The sequence below is a fragment of the Petromyzon marinus genome, chromosome 11 (assembly GCF_048934315.1).
Source record: "Petromyzon marinus isolate PM22_M1 ecotype Great Lakes invasive population chromosome 11, UKy_Petmar_22M1.pri1.0, whole genome shotgun sequence".
Classification (NCBI taxonomy): domain Eukaryota; kingdom Metazoa; phylum Chordata; class Hyperoartia; order Petromyzontiformes; family Petromyzontidae; genus Petromyzon; species Petromyzon marinus.
The window spans coordinates 2884541-2904574 of record NC_133677.1 but is presented as its reverse complement, the minus strand read 5'-3'; the positions used below and the strand labels follow the sequence as shown (position 1 = coordinate 2904574).

General features: G+C 49.4%; 1 protein-coding gene across 3 annotated transcripts in view; it reads left to right on the top strand.

The window, feature by feature from the left end:
* The first annotated feature begins 445 nt into the window (after positions 1-445).
* The window catches only part of LOC116941351 (prominin-1-A-like), a 45366-nt gene continuing 25777 nt past the window's right edge, over positions 446-20034 (top strand). For 2 of the 3 annotated variants that reach the window (XM_032952379.2, XM_032952378.2), the window contains exons 1-6: positions 446-713; positions 1076-1336; positions 14746-14804; positions 14986-15060; positions 16245-16450; positions 19516-19636. In XM_032952379.2, the coding sequence (XP_032808270.2) occupies positions 1099-1336; positions 14746-14804; positions 14986-15060; positions 16245-16450; positions 19516-19636 (699 nt within the window). In that variant the 5' untranslated portion in view covers positions 446-713; positions 1076-1098. The remainder of the gene's footprint in view (positions 714-1075; positions 1337-14745; positions 14805-14985; positions 15061-16244; positions 16451-19515; positions 19637-20034) is intronic. The other variant, XM_032952380.2, reaches the window with a different exon arrangement.

Below are 20034 nucleotides of genomic sequence, written 5' to 3'. Positions count from 1 at the left end.
AGTGTGGGGGGTCTGTGTTACTATCACAGTGTGGGGGGCTGTGTTAGTCTCACAGTGTGGAGCTGTGTTAGTCTCACAGTGTGGAGCTCTGTTAGGCTCACAGTGTGAGGCTGTGTTAGTCTCACAGTGTGGGGGCTGTGTTAGTCTCACAGTGTGAGGCTGTGTTAGTCTCACTGTGTGGAGCTGTGTTAGTCTCACAGTGTGGGGGGCTGTGTTAATCTTTCAGTGTGGAGCTGTGTTAGTCTCACAGTGTGAGGCTGTGTTAGTCTCACAGTGTGGGGGGCTGTGTTAGTCTCACAGTGTGGGGGGCTGTGTTAGTCTCACAGTGTGAGGCTGTGTTAGTCTCACAGTGTGGGACTAATAGGGAGTAGAGCTGTGCAGGTGGTGCGTAACAACGCCCCCCCTCCACCTCCCACCGCCCACAGCAGACAAAGCGATGTAATTTCCTGCGCGCTTGACTCAGTGGGCTGAAAGGAGCTTTTAAGGGTTCGCGGATTAGGAGACGAGAATAAGTCGCGCGCGCTCACATCGGGCTTGGCTGCAGGTTGCACAGAGTTGACTCGACCCGTCAACGCAAACGCCTGGGCTGACACCCATTCAGCCTACTCGTCGTGATTGCGACGGTGAATTGTAACTTGATTTTCCGCTGCCGAAAAGTGACAATAGGCGGGTGTACACCGGACAAACGTCGCAGTCTTGCGGTGTATCGTCAGGTGAGCAATTTTCCATTCAAGTTGAACACCCGGGAAATTAAAGTTCGTTCGTTGGTATTGTTGGCTCTTTCGGTAAAGTCACGTAGAAGGGAAACAATAAAATAATCAAAACATAAAACAACATTTTATTGTTTCCCTTCTACGTGGTGACTTTACCGAAAGAACCAAGAATACGAATCCCTGCAGTCACGAAAGCTTTAAATCAAAATTTCGTTCGTTGCTTTTTGTTTTCGGAAATCGAACACGGCTTTAGTTGTCGCGGGTACAGAACGAGGGAGCCGGCAGGTGGATCGCTTTCAGAGAAAGAGAGAGAGAAAAAAAAAAACGACGTTGTTGTTTTGTTTTTACCCTCTGGGGAACAGATCCCTCGGTCCGCAGCTCGGCCATGCGGCAGCTCCGCCATGCCACGCTGGCTTGGCTTTGCCTGGCCGCTCTGTGCGCGCTCGCGCCCGCGATGTCTGCCCAGGCGATCTCGGGCAACTCCTCGAGCTACCCCGCCTACCCGTCCATCACCAGCAGCCCGCTCACGGTGGACGCCAGCTATCAACCCGGCAGCATCGAGCCGCTCTTCAACATGACCAACTACTTTCTGAACGTCGTGCAACCTCGCGCTTGGCCCTCAGGTGAGAGAGCGGTCGGTAGCGACGGGTGGCAGCTGCGACTGGCACGGCTTTGTGTGTCTCGGTCAGTTAAACAAAAAAAATCCCAGCCCATGCTTGGTTAACCCTGGGTCTGTCCCGTGACCTCTGACCCTCGGAGAGGCTTCCTTCGGGACGATTCACGTGGCCTCAAAGTGCACCTGGCCTGGCACAGGGCGGGCTGCCGTTTGGTGACGCCAGTGTCCCTTAGTGGCGAATGGCGAGTCTTGTATTGGTGCGCTGCCATTCTTGTTAAATAAGTAGACGATAGTCATTATAGTAATGAGTGTACGCACGTTTGATAATTTTCGCTATTCTAAGAGGAAAACGCTATCACCGAAGACGCTGCGATTCACGGAATAGTGGTCTGTCGATGGTGGGGGTTGGCAATGTCACTGTGGGTTTATCCAATTTAAGTAATTTTCGAGTAATTTGTTTCACTTTGGACCGTGACGCCGGCACGCAATGCATCTACTCCGTTTTCGAATTACATCACAGGATTGTTTCACGCTCACCGCGAACCACACGACGGCGTGTATTTGTTTCATGGTAAACGCACCCACAATATAAACCAGGATGGCCATTGCGAGTGGACCCTTAACCTCTGCAACAAGTGGAAATATAGGCATTGTCATATTGGTTTATTACACATCAGACAAAATTCTCCCAGGGGATTGTGGGATACCAGTGTTGTCCATACTCTTTGTTGCTGTTGTCATCACTTAACAGCGTAATGGTTGAATTGTATTGAATTCAAACTCTATACAATAAAACATGTCCCTGGATTGTTTTTCCTTCTATGATGTATAGGGTGTCGATAACGGTGTGATGTATTATTTAAGATTAATGATGATGCCTGCTGGCTCCAGCTCTGCCTCAATGAGGGCCTGCAGGGCAATTGGGTGGGGACTCCCCATCAAAGTAACTTCATCTTTCGTATGGCTGATGGAGATGCGGAGCATCAACTACAATCTCACATTCAGGTGGTCAAGCCCAGATAACCGCTTCGTGAGCAGCGGAGTGCATCGCTGCGATGTTTCCTTCGTATTTGTGCATCGGGCATTGCGTTGTTAACTTGAGTGATTTTCATCACAGAGTCGATTTAAATGAGGACGGAGATGGCAGAATAGAGTTGTCGAGAGACGAAACTTGGTGTATTGCAGGTACTTTGGGGCAGCAGCTACATGACATGCTTTTGATGAAAATAGCGGAACTATTAATAGACAATTAAACCACACACACGCCTGGCAGTATAAACATTGTACGGCAGTTGAATCTTTCTACACCGTCAAAAGGTCTACCGTGGCACTAGTGACACGTCATTATTATCGAGATTTGAGACTTTTCCATGGATGTGGCAACGTCTCAGGTGTGATTGTAGCGATTGCTTTTGGCATGCGCCAATGTACGTGTTTTATTTAACTTCTTTCGCACCGCACGTAGCCACCCGTGGTCATCGGAGGTGCGGGGGAAGAACAAACAATTCAGCTTTGCATTTCAAATGTGGCCAAACTCGACCATGCGAGTTCATACGGAGTTGTAAACGTGGGGGGAGAGAGGGACGGCACGAAGAGGGATGGGGGGTTACAGAGCCTGTTCTGTTATCACTGGTCACTGATGTTCGCCGTGTCCGGGAAACCAACTCTGATCGCGGGGTGTAAATGCACGCTATGCGAGCCACCACGCCCAAGCCTCTGTCTGCACGATCTAAGGCAAAGCTGGCTCACTCGAATGGTTTTTGAATAGACATTTTCAAAGAAATAAATTACCTCCTTGAAGTGGGTTATCATTTAAATAAACTTCTAATGTCTTTTGATGTTCCTAATGACCTGATTTTTACGTATAATTATTATTGGCAAATCAGTTGCTATCCAGCCCAACCGGTTTATTTTCCTTCACTGTAAAAAAATGGTCCAGTCATTGTGTGCGGTTGGTGTGTTTTTTTTAGCCCCCCAGATTATCTTTTTTATGTTGTTTTTGCCTGGCACTGCCGGGCTGTCCCTGGGCACCTTTTAACGGCGCGTAGCCACCTCCCGTCTCGCGCCTCCTCCACCCGTGCTTCCTCCAAACCCCGAGAACCACCGGAGCACGGGGTTTGACAGTTCGATTCCCACACCCACAAGGAACCTTACCTGCACAGCGACGTGTTTTGGCAGCGGTCCGTGTGCGCAGCTTTTAAACGAGAGCGCAAAACCCCGCGGCGCGGAGCCGTCCCTAAGGTGCACGGCGATAGCCCCGGGCCCCGCGCTTTGGGGGGACCCCCCCACCCCCACCGCGCTTCGACGTCCACGGTGTCAGATGAGATACTTCCTGTTTAGTTTGACGATTATCTGAACCGGTTCTGGGCCTCTCCTAGGTCGACTCGGCCTCAAATGAGTACCTGGTGCGGTGTGTTAACATCGCCACTGGGGAGACAAAGGCGGACGGGCGTGGTTCTGGCCACTCAATCACTCGTGTCCCGTTACCGGTCTTCATAGTTGCTCGCTTCCAGAACTTGCCCCAACAGTCTGTTAAGGCTATACGGGGGATCTATGTCTTTGTTATATTCATTGGGAAAGATGTGTGGTGTAGATATGATGAAGGGTAAAATAGGTTGTCGAAGGAGGAACGAGTGTTGAAGGACGTCCTTACTGAAATTATCCCTTCGCTTACTGGTTGCCGTTTTTGTAGTAGTGTAGTGCAGCCGAAGCACATTCGAATCTGTAAAATGACGAGAAAAGCCATCGAAGAAAATACCAAAGGCTACGTTTGCGCAACGTCGAATCAAGGTGGCTTTAATCGTGCCCCCATCACAACACGGGCATTCGATTGCAAATTTCCGCCACTCCGTGTGGCGATGGGGCGAGGTGAGCTCTCGCCACTTGAAACGAGTGCCACGATGCAACATTTGCACGGTTACTTTTTTAAAATGTAAAAAAAAAAAAATCGATTTTTCACCGCGAGGTATAAACTCTAAAAAATGACACCGCAAACTCTCGTCCAGATTAACCCATTCGGTTATTGGCGAGTATATAGCCACCAGCATTCCCATTGCAAATAGAACTAATGCAGGGGTGTGTGGAAACCCAGACATTTAACATTTCCCTAAGTCGCATTCTAGACTTGCGTGACAGACAGAAGCGGCGTATTGTTAGCACTGCACACGCGTTTCAAGACGTGCTCTGGGATATGTGGGCCCCTCCTGGTTCAATATGGTTCCAATCCTGGTCCTCCAGAACGAACCGTGTTCTGTATTTGGGGGCAACGCTACTCTTCTAAAACTCACCTGCAAGAGGCAACTAAGAGGGACGCATCTTGTGTTGTTTGTGCACCAGCTCCCGTTCGACCACATTCTTTTCATCCACTTCAGTGAGACATTTATAAAACAAGGCCGAAAACACAAGGCGCCTCGCTCTTTACATGTTATCTGATGCCCCGATGTTTAGCAATACAAATGTAAAATGGCAGTATAGGACGCGTCGCAGATGAGATATGATCGCTCGCTACGACTGTCCTTCACACAAAGGGTCACTTGATGCTGTGCAACGCTCTCGGGGGGGCGGGTCCGAAGACTCGGGTCCCCCGCTGGGGTAATCCAACACCAAGTAGAACTCTGACCACTGATGAACACCGCCCCCAGCCGCCCCCCCCCCCCCGCCACGTCTGGCCGAGTGGCACGTGTTTCTCCTGATTTCACGGCGGTTGTTGTTTCTAAGGTGCTGCTTAGCACCCCCATGAACACCGCTGTATCCGTCAACAGACGTTGCACCGAGTGAACATTTTTAACAATTGATGCCTCCCCCTAGTGACCAAGCCTCGAGTGATGGTGGGCCCCCTTCGTGTGATTTAACGCAGCATTGTCACGATTCAGGGGCTGTGATTACGAGTCGCTCCGTTGTGTTCGTCCCCTGCCTCGTTTGTGTAGTCCGTCTCGCACGCTCGGACCCCATTTGTCACGCCACATTCGTTCCATCGGCCTTAAAGTCGACAGTCGCATTCAACCCAGGTAGCGCTCGCAAAATAGGTAACGCCTGAGTGGGGGGTTTGTTTCATCACGCGGTTAAATCAAGGATCCTGACTGACTGCATCAAACAAGAATCGGCGGTGAGTAATATCTGAGCTTGGTGAAGTATGGTCAAAAAGTTCCCATGACATCAAGGGATCGGGAGGTCTTCCACCCAGTGGATTGACTCACTCTTGTGCCACTCGTCACTCTTGTAATCTAACAGTTTTTTGAGCCGATGACTGAATCGCTGGAAACGTGCTCCACCTCGGAAGCTCTGCACAGCTGAACTTGGATAGCCTTTGCAATGGGCAACCACTTTGCGGCCAATATTCATCGTTTGGTGATGTTGCTTCATTGGCTGGGTTGCGCAAGCACAGTTAACAAAAAAACAAAACACAACACAGCCGTCAAAGACATTGCCGCTTTAAAATATAAAGTAAATAATCTGCGCCGTATTCATTTTCTTGGTTCTTTCGGTAAAGTCACGTCGATAGAAAATAAAAATCTGAATTAAAAGCAAAAAAACCGCCCACGACGTTTCGATCGCAACACAAGCGGCCTTCATCAGGTGTTTTCTGTGTACGTGACTTTACCGAAAGAACCACGAATATGAATTCCAGCGGTCACGAACGTTTTAAGTCTACCTTTAATCTACACCGTGTTAAGCAATGGCTTCTCTTCATAGCACATGAGGAGCGTAGAGAGCAGATTGGATGGAGTTAATAAGGGTTGGAGACATCACTCAACACCATGGGGCCTGATCAGATGTACATGTTTTAAAGTTTATTCCGATTACTGGTCATTAAATAAGTATTGTGAGTCGTTGCCTAATAGTGGGAATGTGTGGTTCTTGTTGTGAGTGCAAGGCGCAATCATGGGTTTCCAGAGGCTTGCCGCCCTTGTCAGCAGAGGGCTGGTGCAGTAAATAAAATCCAATGCGTACTCCCAATGTCGTATTCTCCCCGCATTCGCCAACACGCGCTGGCCAGCAATAGTGAAGTATGGTCAAACAACCACCACAATCCGCGCGGTCTGGGAAGGCCCTCGTCCAGCAGTGGATTGATAGCTGGCTTGTACACCTAATGTGCCCGCACTCTTCCAATGTGCGTTACGCATCTCCCGCTGCGTTATGCCACCGGGTTAATGTTTACAATTGTTTTTGGTCGAAACCCGTGAGGCTCAAGCCAAAAGAGCCGAGCCACTCTGAGCCACTCCCCTCTGTGCTGTTCTCCAACACTGCTGTACCCCCTCCCCCATCTACATCCCACGTCTCGCCATCGCCTCAAATAACCCTCGCTTACCTTTGACAGTAGCTGATACTTTGCGTACTCCTTAATCGCGGCAGTGAAGAGGAACGGTGAACCGTGGGGTAGGCGAAGCGAGTGTTGAGTTTTTGAGGGAGTGGTATGGAGACTGGCGCAAGCCGCTCTGCTACCTGCAGGCAGACATTGCGTCGGTGGCTGGTGGGGTCAAGGGTGGGAAAAACCCGATTTTTTTTGCCCGACAAATCGGGATATTGGTTTTAATGGAATTAAACCCGATTTTGCCGATTGAAACCTGGTTTTATTATCGGCGTCTCGTGCACACTTCAATCTTGCTCCTCGTCTTCGTCGTCGTCGCCCTCGCCGCTGGACTCGATGTCGTCGTCGCCGTCGTCGGGCGTCGGGTAGTCGTGGAACGCGTTGAGGTTCGACTTGACGAAGACGAGCTTCTCGACTGTGCTGGGCGCCAGGCTGTTCCTCAACTTGGAATGGATAAATCCCACCGTCGAGAGGTTTCGCTCAGACGCAGCGGCGGTCGACGTGGCCATGCCGGCGTGCGCGTGACTCACGCGCACGGCGGCTGAGCCCGGGCCCTGGCCCGAACGCCGCTAATAGGTGCGTGCGACTGAAATCCCGACTTAACTTTAATAAAACCGAATAAAACCGGATTTGGGCAGGATCCAGGTGCTCCGGTTTTATATCAAAACCGATTAAAACCCGAATGAATAAAACCGGGCCGTGCCAGCCTTGGGCAGGGCTCGACTGCGTGTAGCTCCTCTCGGATGGAGAGGGCCGGAAAAGCCGATGTGTGGTGGGCCACCACGAGGGCGAGATTCACCGCTAAGGAGAGCGAACTTGGGTTAGGCCAGAGGGGACATTTTGGTGATGCAGAAGGCCTACGCCAGCACCCCTAAAAGCACCGGCCCTGGTCAGCAGTCTTAAAAAAAACACAAAGCTATCAATTTTTTTTTTATATTACCAGGTAAGGCCCACTGAGCTATATAGCTCTGTTTCAGAAGCGACCTGGTCACAATTGATAGCTCAACGAAGTGGCTTGTCATCATGTGGATATTTATAGCAGCCAAATACTCTAAACGCATGCTGGTTTTAAATGTGGAGGGAAAAACGGGGAAAATATGCAAATTCCAAATATACAGGCGTCAGAGTCGGGATGGAACCCATGAGCCTCCTGTATACCAAGCGAGGTAGTTAACATCTCGCAACCGTGTCGCACTACCGTAGAGTTACCCTGGACCCATCCAGAAGCTCCGATTGACGCGTGAATCCACCATGCAGTCTCCTCCTAGTCACGCTTCGTGATTGCCATCGCGAATCCCCTTGCATCACACGGCCTGTGTGTGTACATACAGAACGGAACCTGATGCTTCTATTGATTACAGTTCATGAAAAAACCGGCACAATATAGACATACGCAATACATGTGTGCACATCATGAGACCTTGTTTTTAATTGTATTCCTCCCGCCGCCCTCCTCCCCTGTAAATATCCAGTTACATTGGTGTGTCAACAGTTGACTTCGTTCACGTTTATTTGCGGTGACAGAAGTGGATTTTTTTTATGTTGCAAAAACCCGCGGAGAGAGATGGACCAGAGAACAAAACACAAACCAGAGATACAATTTTGACAATTGTCACAAGTAAATGGGTTTGGGACTCGAAACTATTTTTTATATTTTTTTATTTTATTTTACCAGGTAAGGCCCACTGAGCTACGCAGCTCTTTTTTAAGTGACCTGGCCACAAATGATAGCTCAACAAAGTGGATTATCACGTGTAGCTTTAACAGCCAAATACTCTAAACGCATGTTTCTAAATGTGGAGGGAAAAACCGGAAGACCTGGATAAAAATCCAGGTGACCACGGAAGAGACACACGCAAACTCCAAATATACAGGCACCGTCAGGGTCAGGATCGAACCCACGACCTCCTGTACACCAGGCGAGGTAGTTAACATCTCATAGCCACCGTGATGATGATGGTGAGAGAGGGAGAGACACGCAAACTCCAAATATACAGGCACCGTCAGGGTCGGGATCGAACCCACGACCTCCTGTACACCAGGCGAGGTAGTTAACATCTCGCCACCGCAGCGCATCAACACGTCCAAGAGGATGACCACTGTGGAGGTGAAGCCATGTGATGAGTTCATGTGCAGCAAGGAGATGGAGGGATAGTAGCAGCACTGGGCCATGAAGGATGGCGACGGCGTGGGGAGGCCTTCATCCAGCGGAGGATAGACAAAGGCTGATGATGACTTGTCCGATGTCTCAAGAGGCTCTTTGCATGCTCAGATGATGCTTACTGACCGCGTGTCTCCCTTTGAATGCCAAACAAACTCCAAACAAACCGCAGGATGTGCTAAGTCGACTCAGAGACGGGTTCGCTCTACGTGCGAGTGACATCCGTAAGTCTCCACCACGTGGAAAACGTTTCGCGGTCAGTTTCAGTTTCATTTATTTGGTATAGCCCTGTGAGCCATTCGGCTCTTGAATCGGGTGCAACCGCAACAAACAAAAACATGAACAAGAAAACATCTTAAAGTGACTATGCACAAACAGAAAAATCCAGGAAAAAACAGCAAAAATCTTCCAGAAAAAGCACCGTACACCAACGCTGTGTGCAAAAATCCCAGTGGGATGCAAGTCAAACAACAACAACCACAAGACAACTTATATTAAAGCCATCAGTCTAACTCCGTACTACAACAAACAAACATGGCCAAACCAAAAAAAGTTTTCAAAATCACCAAAATAAAGCCACAAAAAGCTATGTAACAGTGATCATAGCAACTGTGACCGAAATTTCACAATCATAACAACAACGCCGCCGTGGTGTTGGTGGTGGTGGTCAGGCGGGACTGGGAGGGGGGCGCGTTCAACATTGAGCCCGACGGACGCTGGCACGGCGCCACCCGACACGCGGAGCTGGCGGGGGCCACCGGGGGGGGGGGGGGGGGGGTGTTGAGCCGAGGCGTCGTTGCGCTCCCAATCGGATCGGATTTGCGGTTTAAAGTGTCACGGGCGGGCAGCGCATTATCGAGGCGCGGTGAGACGGGAGTCCCGGGCACCCACCTGCCTTACTCCGGCCACATTTGTCGCTTTGTTGACGGCCGGATTAACCGGGCTTGCGTTGCGAGCCGCTGGCAATGATATCGCGAGGAAGTTCTGGGTTTAGAATATGCAAAATGGGAATTTTTTTTGTGGACTCGAACAAAATACGCAGACTAACGATGCGATACGTATAAACAGTCATACCCCGATTTCCCGATTTTTTTTACGTAGTTTTTAAAATACGTCGTCACTTTATTAACACCGCTACCTGATTTGCGTCGCCTCAATCCCCACACTTACATCGCCGACAGCATCGTCCGTCCGTTCTCGTTATCCGTCGCCTCTCAGCCTTTGCGTCCACCACCACCACCACCTGCCCCCTGTAAGTCGCTTTGATTTTACATTGTTTGCGATATTCGTCGTCACACCTTTCAGGAATGCATCCCCCACGAAAGTCAGGGCATTAGTACATACTAATAAACAAACGTTAATCTCATCACATTCATAAATACAAACCACCCACGTCCATCAGCCTTATGGGCTTTCCAGACCACTGTTTCAAAACTGCGCTTGTTTAAACGGCCAAACTCTGTCCTGCTCTCGACCTAATGTATCTCATCAGCAGAGGCAGGCCCCATTCTGCTACATTCGAAAACATAACAGCATCGGTTTCAGTGACCCGTGTTGAGAGATAAGCTTGTGTCTGCAACACATTCCTGCGGAGGGAGCTGGTAGGAACGTTGGGTTGCTCGGTCAATGGCCAGGGTCAGCGGCGGCACCACGTGGTGTATTCCGCAAATATGCCCGACTGTGAGGGCGGGCACAAGCCGGCGTGAGTAGGTTAAACGTTGAGTTTTATAAGGGCACCACGGGGTGATCAGCCCCTCCCCACCCAGCCCCTCCCCTCCCACCCCCCACACAGCCCCACCCTCCTCACCCAGCCCCTCCCCACCCTCCCCACCCAGCCCCTCCCCACCCATCCCCTCCCCACCCTCCCCACCCCACCCAGGCCCACCCCTCCCATTTTTGGATGCACGACGAAAGTACGGACACAATAATCCCCTGTGGGCTGGTGTAACCAGGAGGTTCCTACCAGTATTAATTTATCGAGCTTGGTGTTGTTCGTTGCAAGGCCCCGTGGGCCAGGGGCTGCCCCTGGTGGCCTTTAGTGAGGCCCCCCACAATAGACAGTACGTGACAACACCCCCATCATCATCATCGCGCTGATGTCAAACCCGCAATGGCTTCAAATGTGTGGCTGGCCTCACACCCCGATGATGTCTTATCGGCCAAAGTGGCTCCTCCCCCCCTCTGAAGATTGGCGAAGCAACACTTGCTCTAAGCCGCTCGCCGCAATGTCCCACTCCAGCAACAGGGCACGTTGTCGTTGTGTCGTGATACATCTGTACGCACTCCGGGGTTTTTTTACCTACACATTTAGAAACGTGGCATTTCGATTATTTAGATTATTTTGATGCTTATAAATTTCCAAGTGATGAGCCACTTTGCGAAGCTGTCACTTGTGGCCAGGTCGCTTCTGAAAAGTAAGCTCATAATAGCTCAGTGGGCTTTGCCTGGTAAGATAAAAAAAAATCGATTTAAAGCTTTCGTGACTGCAAGGATTCATCTTCTTTGGTTATTTCGGTAAAGTCACGTAGAATGAGAATAAAATAATGAAATAACACAATAAAATTCTCACGACGTTTCGGCCACAAGACGGCCGCTTGCATTGTGGCCGAAACGTCGTGAGAATTTTATTGTGTTATTTTATTATTTTATTCTCATTCTACGTGACTTTACCGAAAGAACCAAAGAAGAAGATAAAACATTGTTTAGTTTGATTTGTATATTTTTTTACGTGAGTTGTTTACCTTTCCTATACTTTGCACTCCTATGGTGTTTTGTATTGCGTGTTGTCGTTATAAAGTTATGACCCCGTGTCCCTACTGGACATCTGTCAAAAGGAGCTTCATAGCTCATCGGATTCCTCCAGTATACGGTTCATTGCTGGATGAGGGCTTCCCCCACGCCGTGCGGGTTGTAGCTGGTTCTTTGACCATACTTCACCACAATACTCGATGCCGGTAGGTGAAGGAGGGGAGCGTGGGCGTGGCAGCATGGAAGTGCAGTACAACAACGGGCGTTGCCGCGCTACTCACCACGTAGCCCCGTGCAGTCGTCCAATACAAACGAATACACGCGGTCGAGACAACCCAGCCAGTTGAGACAACCCAGCCAGTTGAGACAGCCCAGCCAGTTGAGACAACGCAGCCAGTTGAGACAACCCAGCCAGTTGAGACAACCTAGACAGTTGAGACAACCCAGACAGTTGAGACAACCCAGCCGGTTGAGACAACCCAGCCAGTTGAGACAATCCAGCCAGTTGAGACAACCCAGCCGGTTGAGACAACCCAGACAGTTGAGACAACCCAGACAGTTGACACAATCCAGCCAGTTGAGACAACCCAGCCAGTTGAGACAACCTAGACAGTTGAGACAACCCAGCCAGTTGAGACAACCCAGCCGGTTGAGACAACCCAGCCAGTTGAGACAACCCAGCCAGTTGAAACAACCCAGACAGTTGAGACAACCCAGCCAGTTGAGACAACCCAGCCGGTTGAGACAACCCAGCCAGTTGAGACAACCCAGCCAGTTGGGACAACCCAGCCAGTTGAGACAACCCAGCCGGTTGAGACAACCCAGCCGGTTGAGACAACCCAGCCAGTTGGGACAACCCAGCCGGTTGAGACAACCTAGCCAGTTGGGACAACCCAGCCAGTTGAGACAACCCAGCCGGTTGAGACAACCCAGCCGGTTGAGACAACCCAGACAGTTGAGACAACCCAGCCAGTTGAGACAATCCAGCAAGTTGAGACAACCCAGCCGGTTGAGACAACCCAGACAGTTGAGACAACCCAGCCGGTTGAGACAACCCAGACAGTTGAGACAACCCAGCCAGTTGAGAGAACCCAGCCAGTTGAGACAACCCAGCCTGTTGAGACAACCCAGCCAGTTGAGACAACCCAGCCGGTTGAGACAACCCAGCCGGTTGAGACAACCCAGACAGTTGAGGTTTAGGGAGCGGGAATAGAGCTCGCACTTTTGAGCATCGCACGAGCCGAGAATCCTCGGGTTGGCGTCGAAGGATTGACGCTGTGATGGCCCCGTTCGTGGATGCCACTTCGTGCTTGTGTGCAGCACCTGTGACCAAAACAATGCATGCGTGGCTTTGTACGTTTCGGCGGTGGAGGCGGGGTGGTGGTGGATGTCACGCGCAGGCTTGGGCAATGCAATAAATAAACTAAAAACTAAACAAAGAACTAAACGATTATTTTGTTTTTACCAGGTAAGGCCCACTGAGCTACGTCGCTCTCTTTCAGAAGCGACCTGGTCACAAAATGATAGCTCAACAAAGTGGCTTATCGCGTGGACATTTATAGCAGCCAAATCATCTTGAAGTACGTTTCTAAATGTGGAGGGAATAACCGGAAGGCCCGGAGAAAAATCCGGGCGTCAGGGTGGGAATCGGGATCGGGTTCGATCCCACGACCTCCTGCATACCCGGCGAGGTAGTTAACATCTCGCCACCGTGGCGTCATACCAAGCGCACCCGGGCGCTGCGTAGCGTCCTCGAACAAAACGACTCCCTGATGTGGCGAAGTCACGAACGGTTTACGTTGCCCGCGCGATGTCTCACGGCGCGTTCCAGATGGTGCGCTTATCGCGTGGAGGGTTGAGGTTAAAACTGGGATGTAAGCCATTCTTCTCTGATGGCTACTTCCCTCTCACTGTAAAGTGGGGTTGTTTTTTGGAAGCAGTTAACCGATGGAAGCATGGATCACCAGTCTAACTGTGAAATAAATAAAAAATTGCACGTGAGTGCATTTTTTTGGTGGTGTATCATCAACCATGGTCAATTATTCTTTTTTTGAACGAATGCCTCCTAAGCAGTTGTTCTCCTGTTTTTTAAAAGTAAGAACAGTAAGGCGGCGGTGGTGGTGGTGATTATACAGGCCCGTAATCCAGCACTCGAGACAAGGGTTGATGGATCACCGCGCAGGTGTTGCGAAACTCTTCCCGCGGGTGTCGAGGAGGTGCCATATCCTGGCTTGCCAGGACTAATCTCCATCCGTTTCCATCTGTACGGGGAGAGTGACCGCTCCCCCTTACGCACGTGGATTTACTACAAGTATAAACACTCCTTCATCTGCTGAAAAACATCGTAAATTAATAACCCAATGAAGCAGGACCCTCCAAAGCAGTGTCATTGTACTCCGTGTGACTTTCCTGGGTAAATGAGTAATCACTATCACTTGATTGTATGGATACAATCACGATCATGTGATTGTAACGATAATGATAATGATCGTTACAATCACATGATAGTTATTAATTATAATCAAATTATTCGTCAGATGTATACTTTTGGAAAATCGTGCCGCACACTTGCGCGTTGTTGCCCCAAGCAGGCGCCGTCCGGCGATGTTTAACAATAAACCGAGCCACTGAATGGCGTCACGGCGCAATCGCTAAATCTGCACGCCGGATCTGTCGCAGATAAGATTCCCGAAACTGCTAACGTAAGCGTGTGGCCGGATTCCCCGCCCGCTATAATTACGACGATGAATTATTTAAAGCTCGCGTCTCAAGTTAGAAGCTCGCCAGGCCGCCAGGGGGGGGGGGGGGGGGAATAAAATTCTACCTTAATATATATTTTATATATATTTATCTTTTAAACCCGTGTTTGACAAACGCACCTTTTGACCGACGCAATGTTTGCAGGCGTAAGTGGCGGAGCGCTTGGTAAATCTGTGAGTCTCCATCAGCTGAGTTCACCATAAGAAATATGATTGTGCTGTCGTGGCCTCTGTGGTCTGTCGCCCTCCCCCACGGTGTCTGTTTGCTGCTGCTGCTGCAAAAAACAAATCGTTAACAAAGTCGTTGCAGGCATCGCCACACGTTCGCTGCTCGGTTATGGCCGTCAATCGCGAGCACGTTGCATTCCCTTTGTGACGTCACGCGACTGAGTCCGTTGTGGATGTTTGTGCGTTTTTTTTGCCCCCTTTCCTCGTTGCAGACCTTATTGGAACTGACTTCTCGAAGATTTCGCAAAATTTGCAGGCTTTAGTGAAAGAGGTTAGTGCGCTTTGAGCTATTCAACTTTAATATATACAAAAAAACAAAATACATGCAACACACTTCTAGAGACGTTGGATGATTTCTCGAAAAATCTGCGTGCTGGCCTATTGTCAAGTGCGATCTATTGCTGACAATGACTTTGTCCATCATATTCTTTCCTTTTCTCTGCTCTCTAAAGTACAATGGGTCTGTGGAATCCTCCTTCCTTATTTCTATGTCTGAGCACCCCGACCACACGATCTGGACCTTGAAGGTATTTCACACAAATCTTTAGCTTCGGTATAATCTCGCTCTTTCCCTCCTCCAATGCTTTTAATCTGTCCCCCCCCCCTCATCCACCCTCACTCCTCCCCATTTGTATCACTCGATCGCTCGCACACTCACCACGCACAGCCACACGCAGAGACAACTCTTACAAAATCGCCTTGAATGTGCCACATTTTGCCGGATCTCAAAAGCTAAGCAGGTTTGAGCATGGATCCTTCAATCCATCTGTGCGGGGGTTTGAGTGTTACGGTCATTCGCGGAGTTGAACAAACATCCAAATGCACCAGCACTCTCCCGAACAGCAAGTCTTGAGACTCGGCAAGGCTTTTCTAAGTCGAGGGCATCATTATTATTATTACATTTGTTGTTGTTTTAAAACAGATGAATATTTAACCACATTTGGACCCCTCTCCCCGACACAGTGAACCGGAATGTTGTGCCGAGGTGAATCATTGGTCTATGGGAGGAGTTTGAGCATAGGAATGGCATGGCGCGTGTGCGTGCCCGCTCTCTCTCTCTGAAAGGGACGTAGTCTCATGTTTCAAAACTTTCCATTAAATAACATTTATTCGTGATTTAGTTTGGGAAAACCCACATATGAAGTTAAAGCAACATTGTCTGCACTTTTTTGAATGTTCCAAAATTCAAATTAGTTCTCGGTTTGCACTCAAACCACAACCTGGAAAATCCAGTTTCTTGTGCAATGTACCCAGTGACATATTTACTCCTAACTTCCCCAATATATTGTTAGCTTAAGATGCCTTTGCCATACTTACTAATGTGTGTGCGTGTGTGTTCCCGTGCGTGTGCGTGTGTGTTTTTGGGGAGCGGTAGTGCAAGGGTTAGCGCACTGCGCTACGAACCCAGTGACCCAGGTTCGATTCCCGCTCACGGTGAACACCGGTGACGATTATCTGAACCTGTCCAACGCCTTCCCTAGGCCGACTCAACCTCAAACGAGTACCTGGTGCAATGTCTAAAACATCGCCACTAAGGGAGACAAAGACGGCCAGGTGTGGTGCTGGCCACCCACCCACCCCCTCGCGTATTGTGCCGGTCTCAATAGGGGGGGATCTAAGGATATGGGGGGGGGGGGGGCGCAGGGTGGGGGGGGGGGGAGTCTTTGTCTTTGTGCGTGCACGTGTGCTAATGCGTGTGGCACTCCCACAGGTGGCGTTGTACGAGGTGGGCTTCATCGTTTGCGCGCTCATCGGCATCATCTTCATCGTGTTCATGCCGATCGTCGGCTTCTTCTTCTGCGTCTGCCGCTGCTGCCTCAACTGCGGCGGGGAGATGCACCAGCGGGAGAAGGACATCACGCCCTGCCGCCGGCACACGTTCGGCACCTTCCTGGCCATCGTCACCATCATCATGCTGTGGGTGGCCCCGGGGAACGACCCCCCCGCCCCCCCCCTCCCGCGATACTCAGGGCCGCTCGCGCGCGACCAATGGCGACCACCGCCCAGCGGCACACGCGTTCTCCTCGGCGGAGAAGCAACGCGATGGGCAGGTTCATTGCCTTAGAACAGTGCCCTTCACTGATTTTCAAGAGTGGGGCCACTTTTTGCCGATAAGACATCTTCACATTTGAAACCATCGGGGGTTTGACAGCAGCACGATGATGATGGGGGGTGTTTTCACATTTGTCTATTGTCTGAGGACGCACATCAGGGCCCGCACTAAAGGCCACCAGGGGGGCCGCCAGTGGCCCGCTGGCCTTGCAATGAAGAACGCTGCCTTAGACCCAGGGCCGGATTACGGCTATTAGCGACCTGCAGCTATTAGAAGGGGAAAGGGCCTCAGAATGTACTACATATTGCAAGCAAAAAAAGTATGAAGTCATCAAACATTTATTTCTTGACCTGTGTCAAATTTACGCTTTTATTCGACTCAAGGCACGTTAATTAATAAAACATAAATCGTTTTTCTCCCGGATAAGTAAAGATTCCGATTCATCCACGACACTTAATTTCTTCAAACATATATTCCCCCCCTAGCTTTTTAGCTGTGGCAAAGTCATGAATGATGTAATCGTAATGCGATAACATTCAATGTGGAGCAGAGGGCCTCCAAAATACGAGGGCCAAATGCCGTATTAGCTTATGGCAGCGGTCGGAAACCAAAATAACAAGAAGAGCCATTGTTTTCAGATTCATTACAAGACGGTGGATCCTTATTACATAACGCCACAAAGCAGCCCTTAAAGAGCCGCGCATGTGGATCCGGAGCCGCAAGGTTGCCGACCTCTGACTTATGGGTTAACCTGGCCCTGAAACCCGCAAACCAGCTCGGTCTACGCGGAGCACTTCCCACGTTAGGGAAGCCCTGCGTTAGCAAATCTCTCCGGAATGCACCTGGGTCTCGCCAATTGTTGGAAGTATAAGCAGCGTTGAGCCTGGTTATTGCTTGGGTGGGAGACTGCTTGGGAATACCAGGTTTCCAGAATATGTATTTATACTGGAGGAACCCGATGAGCTATAAAGCAAACTTGATTTGATTTTGAGCTATAAAGCAGTTTTTGCTAGAGATGTCCAGTATTTTTCACAGATGTCCGGTTTCTTAGGCTTGGGCTGTGAGGTGACCAGCAATTGATTCTTTGTTCTATTAGTGTGGGGTTATCTGCAGGAGCTATGGACTCCTACCACAAGCCAAATGTTCAATAAGTAGAGGAATTGGCTAAACATCCCACTTCTCGCAAGTCCTAAATCCAGTGGGAATTTCCTGGGTAAAAAAAATATAGCTGTTACGTATAATTTCTTTAGCAAGGTTGCCGACCTCTGACTTATGGGTTAACCTGGCCCTGAAACCCGCAAACCAGCTCGGTCTACGCGGAGCACTTCCCACGTTAGGGAAGCCCTGCGTTAGCAAATCTCTCCGGAATGCACCTGGGTATCGCCAATTGTTGGAAGTATAAGCAGCGTTGAGCCTGGTTATTGCTTGGGTGGGAGACTGCTTGGGAATACCAGGTTTCCAGAATATGTATTTATACTGGAGGAACCCGATGAGCTATAAAGCAAACTTGATTTGATTTTGAGCTATAAAGCAGTTTTTGCTAGAGATGTCCAGTATTTTTCACAGATGTCCGGTTTCTTAGGCTTGGGCTGTGAGGTGACCAGCAATTGATTCTTTGTTCTATTAGTGTGGGGTTATCTGCAGGAGCTATGGACTCCTACCACAAGCCAAATGTTCAATAAGTAGAGGAATTGGCTAAACATCCCACTTCTCGCAAGTCCTAAATCCAGTGGGAATTTCCTGGGTAAAAAAAATATAGCTGTTACGTATAATTTCTTTAGATATGAATACATGCACGTATACATTGTACAAAATTGTATCAGTTGTAATTGTTGTTCGTATTATGATGCCATCATGTCGGCACTTAATGCTGTCAGACTTTTTGTGCACATTCAGTTTGCCTGACGTGCACTCTTCCTCAATAACACAGCAAGATGAACACAGATCAAAACCCCTCCATAATTGCACTTCACTTACTACAGGGCCACCGAGTGCTGTTGGCGAGTACCTATGAGCGATAGCATTGTCACACGAGGGGAGTGGCATGGCGAGTGCCACACCTGACTGACCGCCTTTGTCTCCCAAGTGGTGATGTTTACACACCGTGCTAAGTATGCCTTTAAGCCTGAGTTGACCGAGGATGAGTTCAGGTTCCACTCGATGCTGACGTTATCTGTCGCTGCAAATCCAGTTTGCCTCCTCAGTAAACATTCTGCTGGCAAACATTAGTCTGGAAGTGAACATGTTTGTTAATTATACATTTAAAGTAGACTTTATATATAATATATTATATATTCATTGCCTTGGTATAAAACTTATGTCACTAGGTGCAGAACGTGATAAAGCTAAGCACCGCATTACCCCATATACAGACACGTACCATGCACGGTGTGATACGCGTTGCTTATCAAACAATTGACTTGTTTAACATCGGCACAATTGCATTTTGCTGCGAACGATGGCAAGCATTATAAGAATGTTAGTTTAACACGTAGGCTTTCGCGACCAATTTCTTCCATAACACAGGAGCGCACAAGTGACGTCATCACATCTACGCCTCTATTTAAGGATCGAAACAGGTGGACTTCTCCACAAATCTGGCTGTCGCCTGATGAAGCTAGTTGTAATTACTGGTGAAACGTCGTACTCAGATTGTAAATGTTGTGGCTTGGCTCTCTAACACACCGGTGTGCTGTACTCGTAACGAATTTGCACGTTCTGTTTACGTGACAACCCTTACTAGTTGGCTGTGTCAGGTGGTGGCGAGTTTAACGACAAATTTATATATTTACGCGATCTAACCCAAAACAAAAAAAGCCTTTATCATAGAAGAATGTTGTTTGTGCAAGAAAAGCTGTATTTCTCTGAAAAAAGTATCTTCAAATATCACGTTATTTTGTTGATTTGTTTTACTCCACCAAACGTTCAGCGCCGGGATCGCGTGCGCCTTCGCAACAAACGAGCAGACAACGACGTCCATGAAGAAGTTGCCGAAGCTCATGACGGACAACCTGAGGGACCTGGCCACCTTCATCAGCGACATCCCGAAGGTTGACCCAACGCCACCCGCCTGCCCCCCTCTGCGTGTCCCACGCGGAAACGTTGGGACAACGTTGGTCCAGGGATTCAAACCGCACGCGCCAACGTTGTGGCCCAACGTTGCATTTTTGCTGGGGTCGGCCACAGTGTACTGTGTCGGGAGCACATTCGAGCAGAAAATCATATCCTGTTCCAGAAAGCCCGTTGAAGGATTAACATTTATTTTAAGCTGTGCGTACATATTGGTTTTTCACGAAGTGCACGGTGTCCATTGCAGAGACTGTGTCTGTGTGTGGGAGGGCGGGGGGTATCCCATGAACGCCTGCGAGTCAGCTTTTGACAGTTCAAGATTTCTAACAGTGCAACATAGCCTGACACAAGTGTCATCATGGTGACACTTGTGTCATCA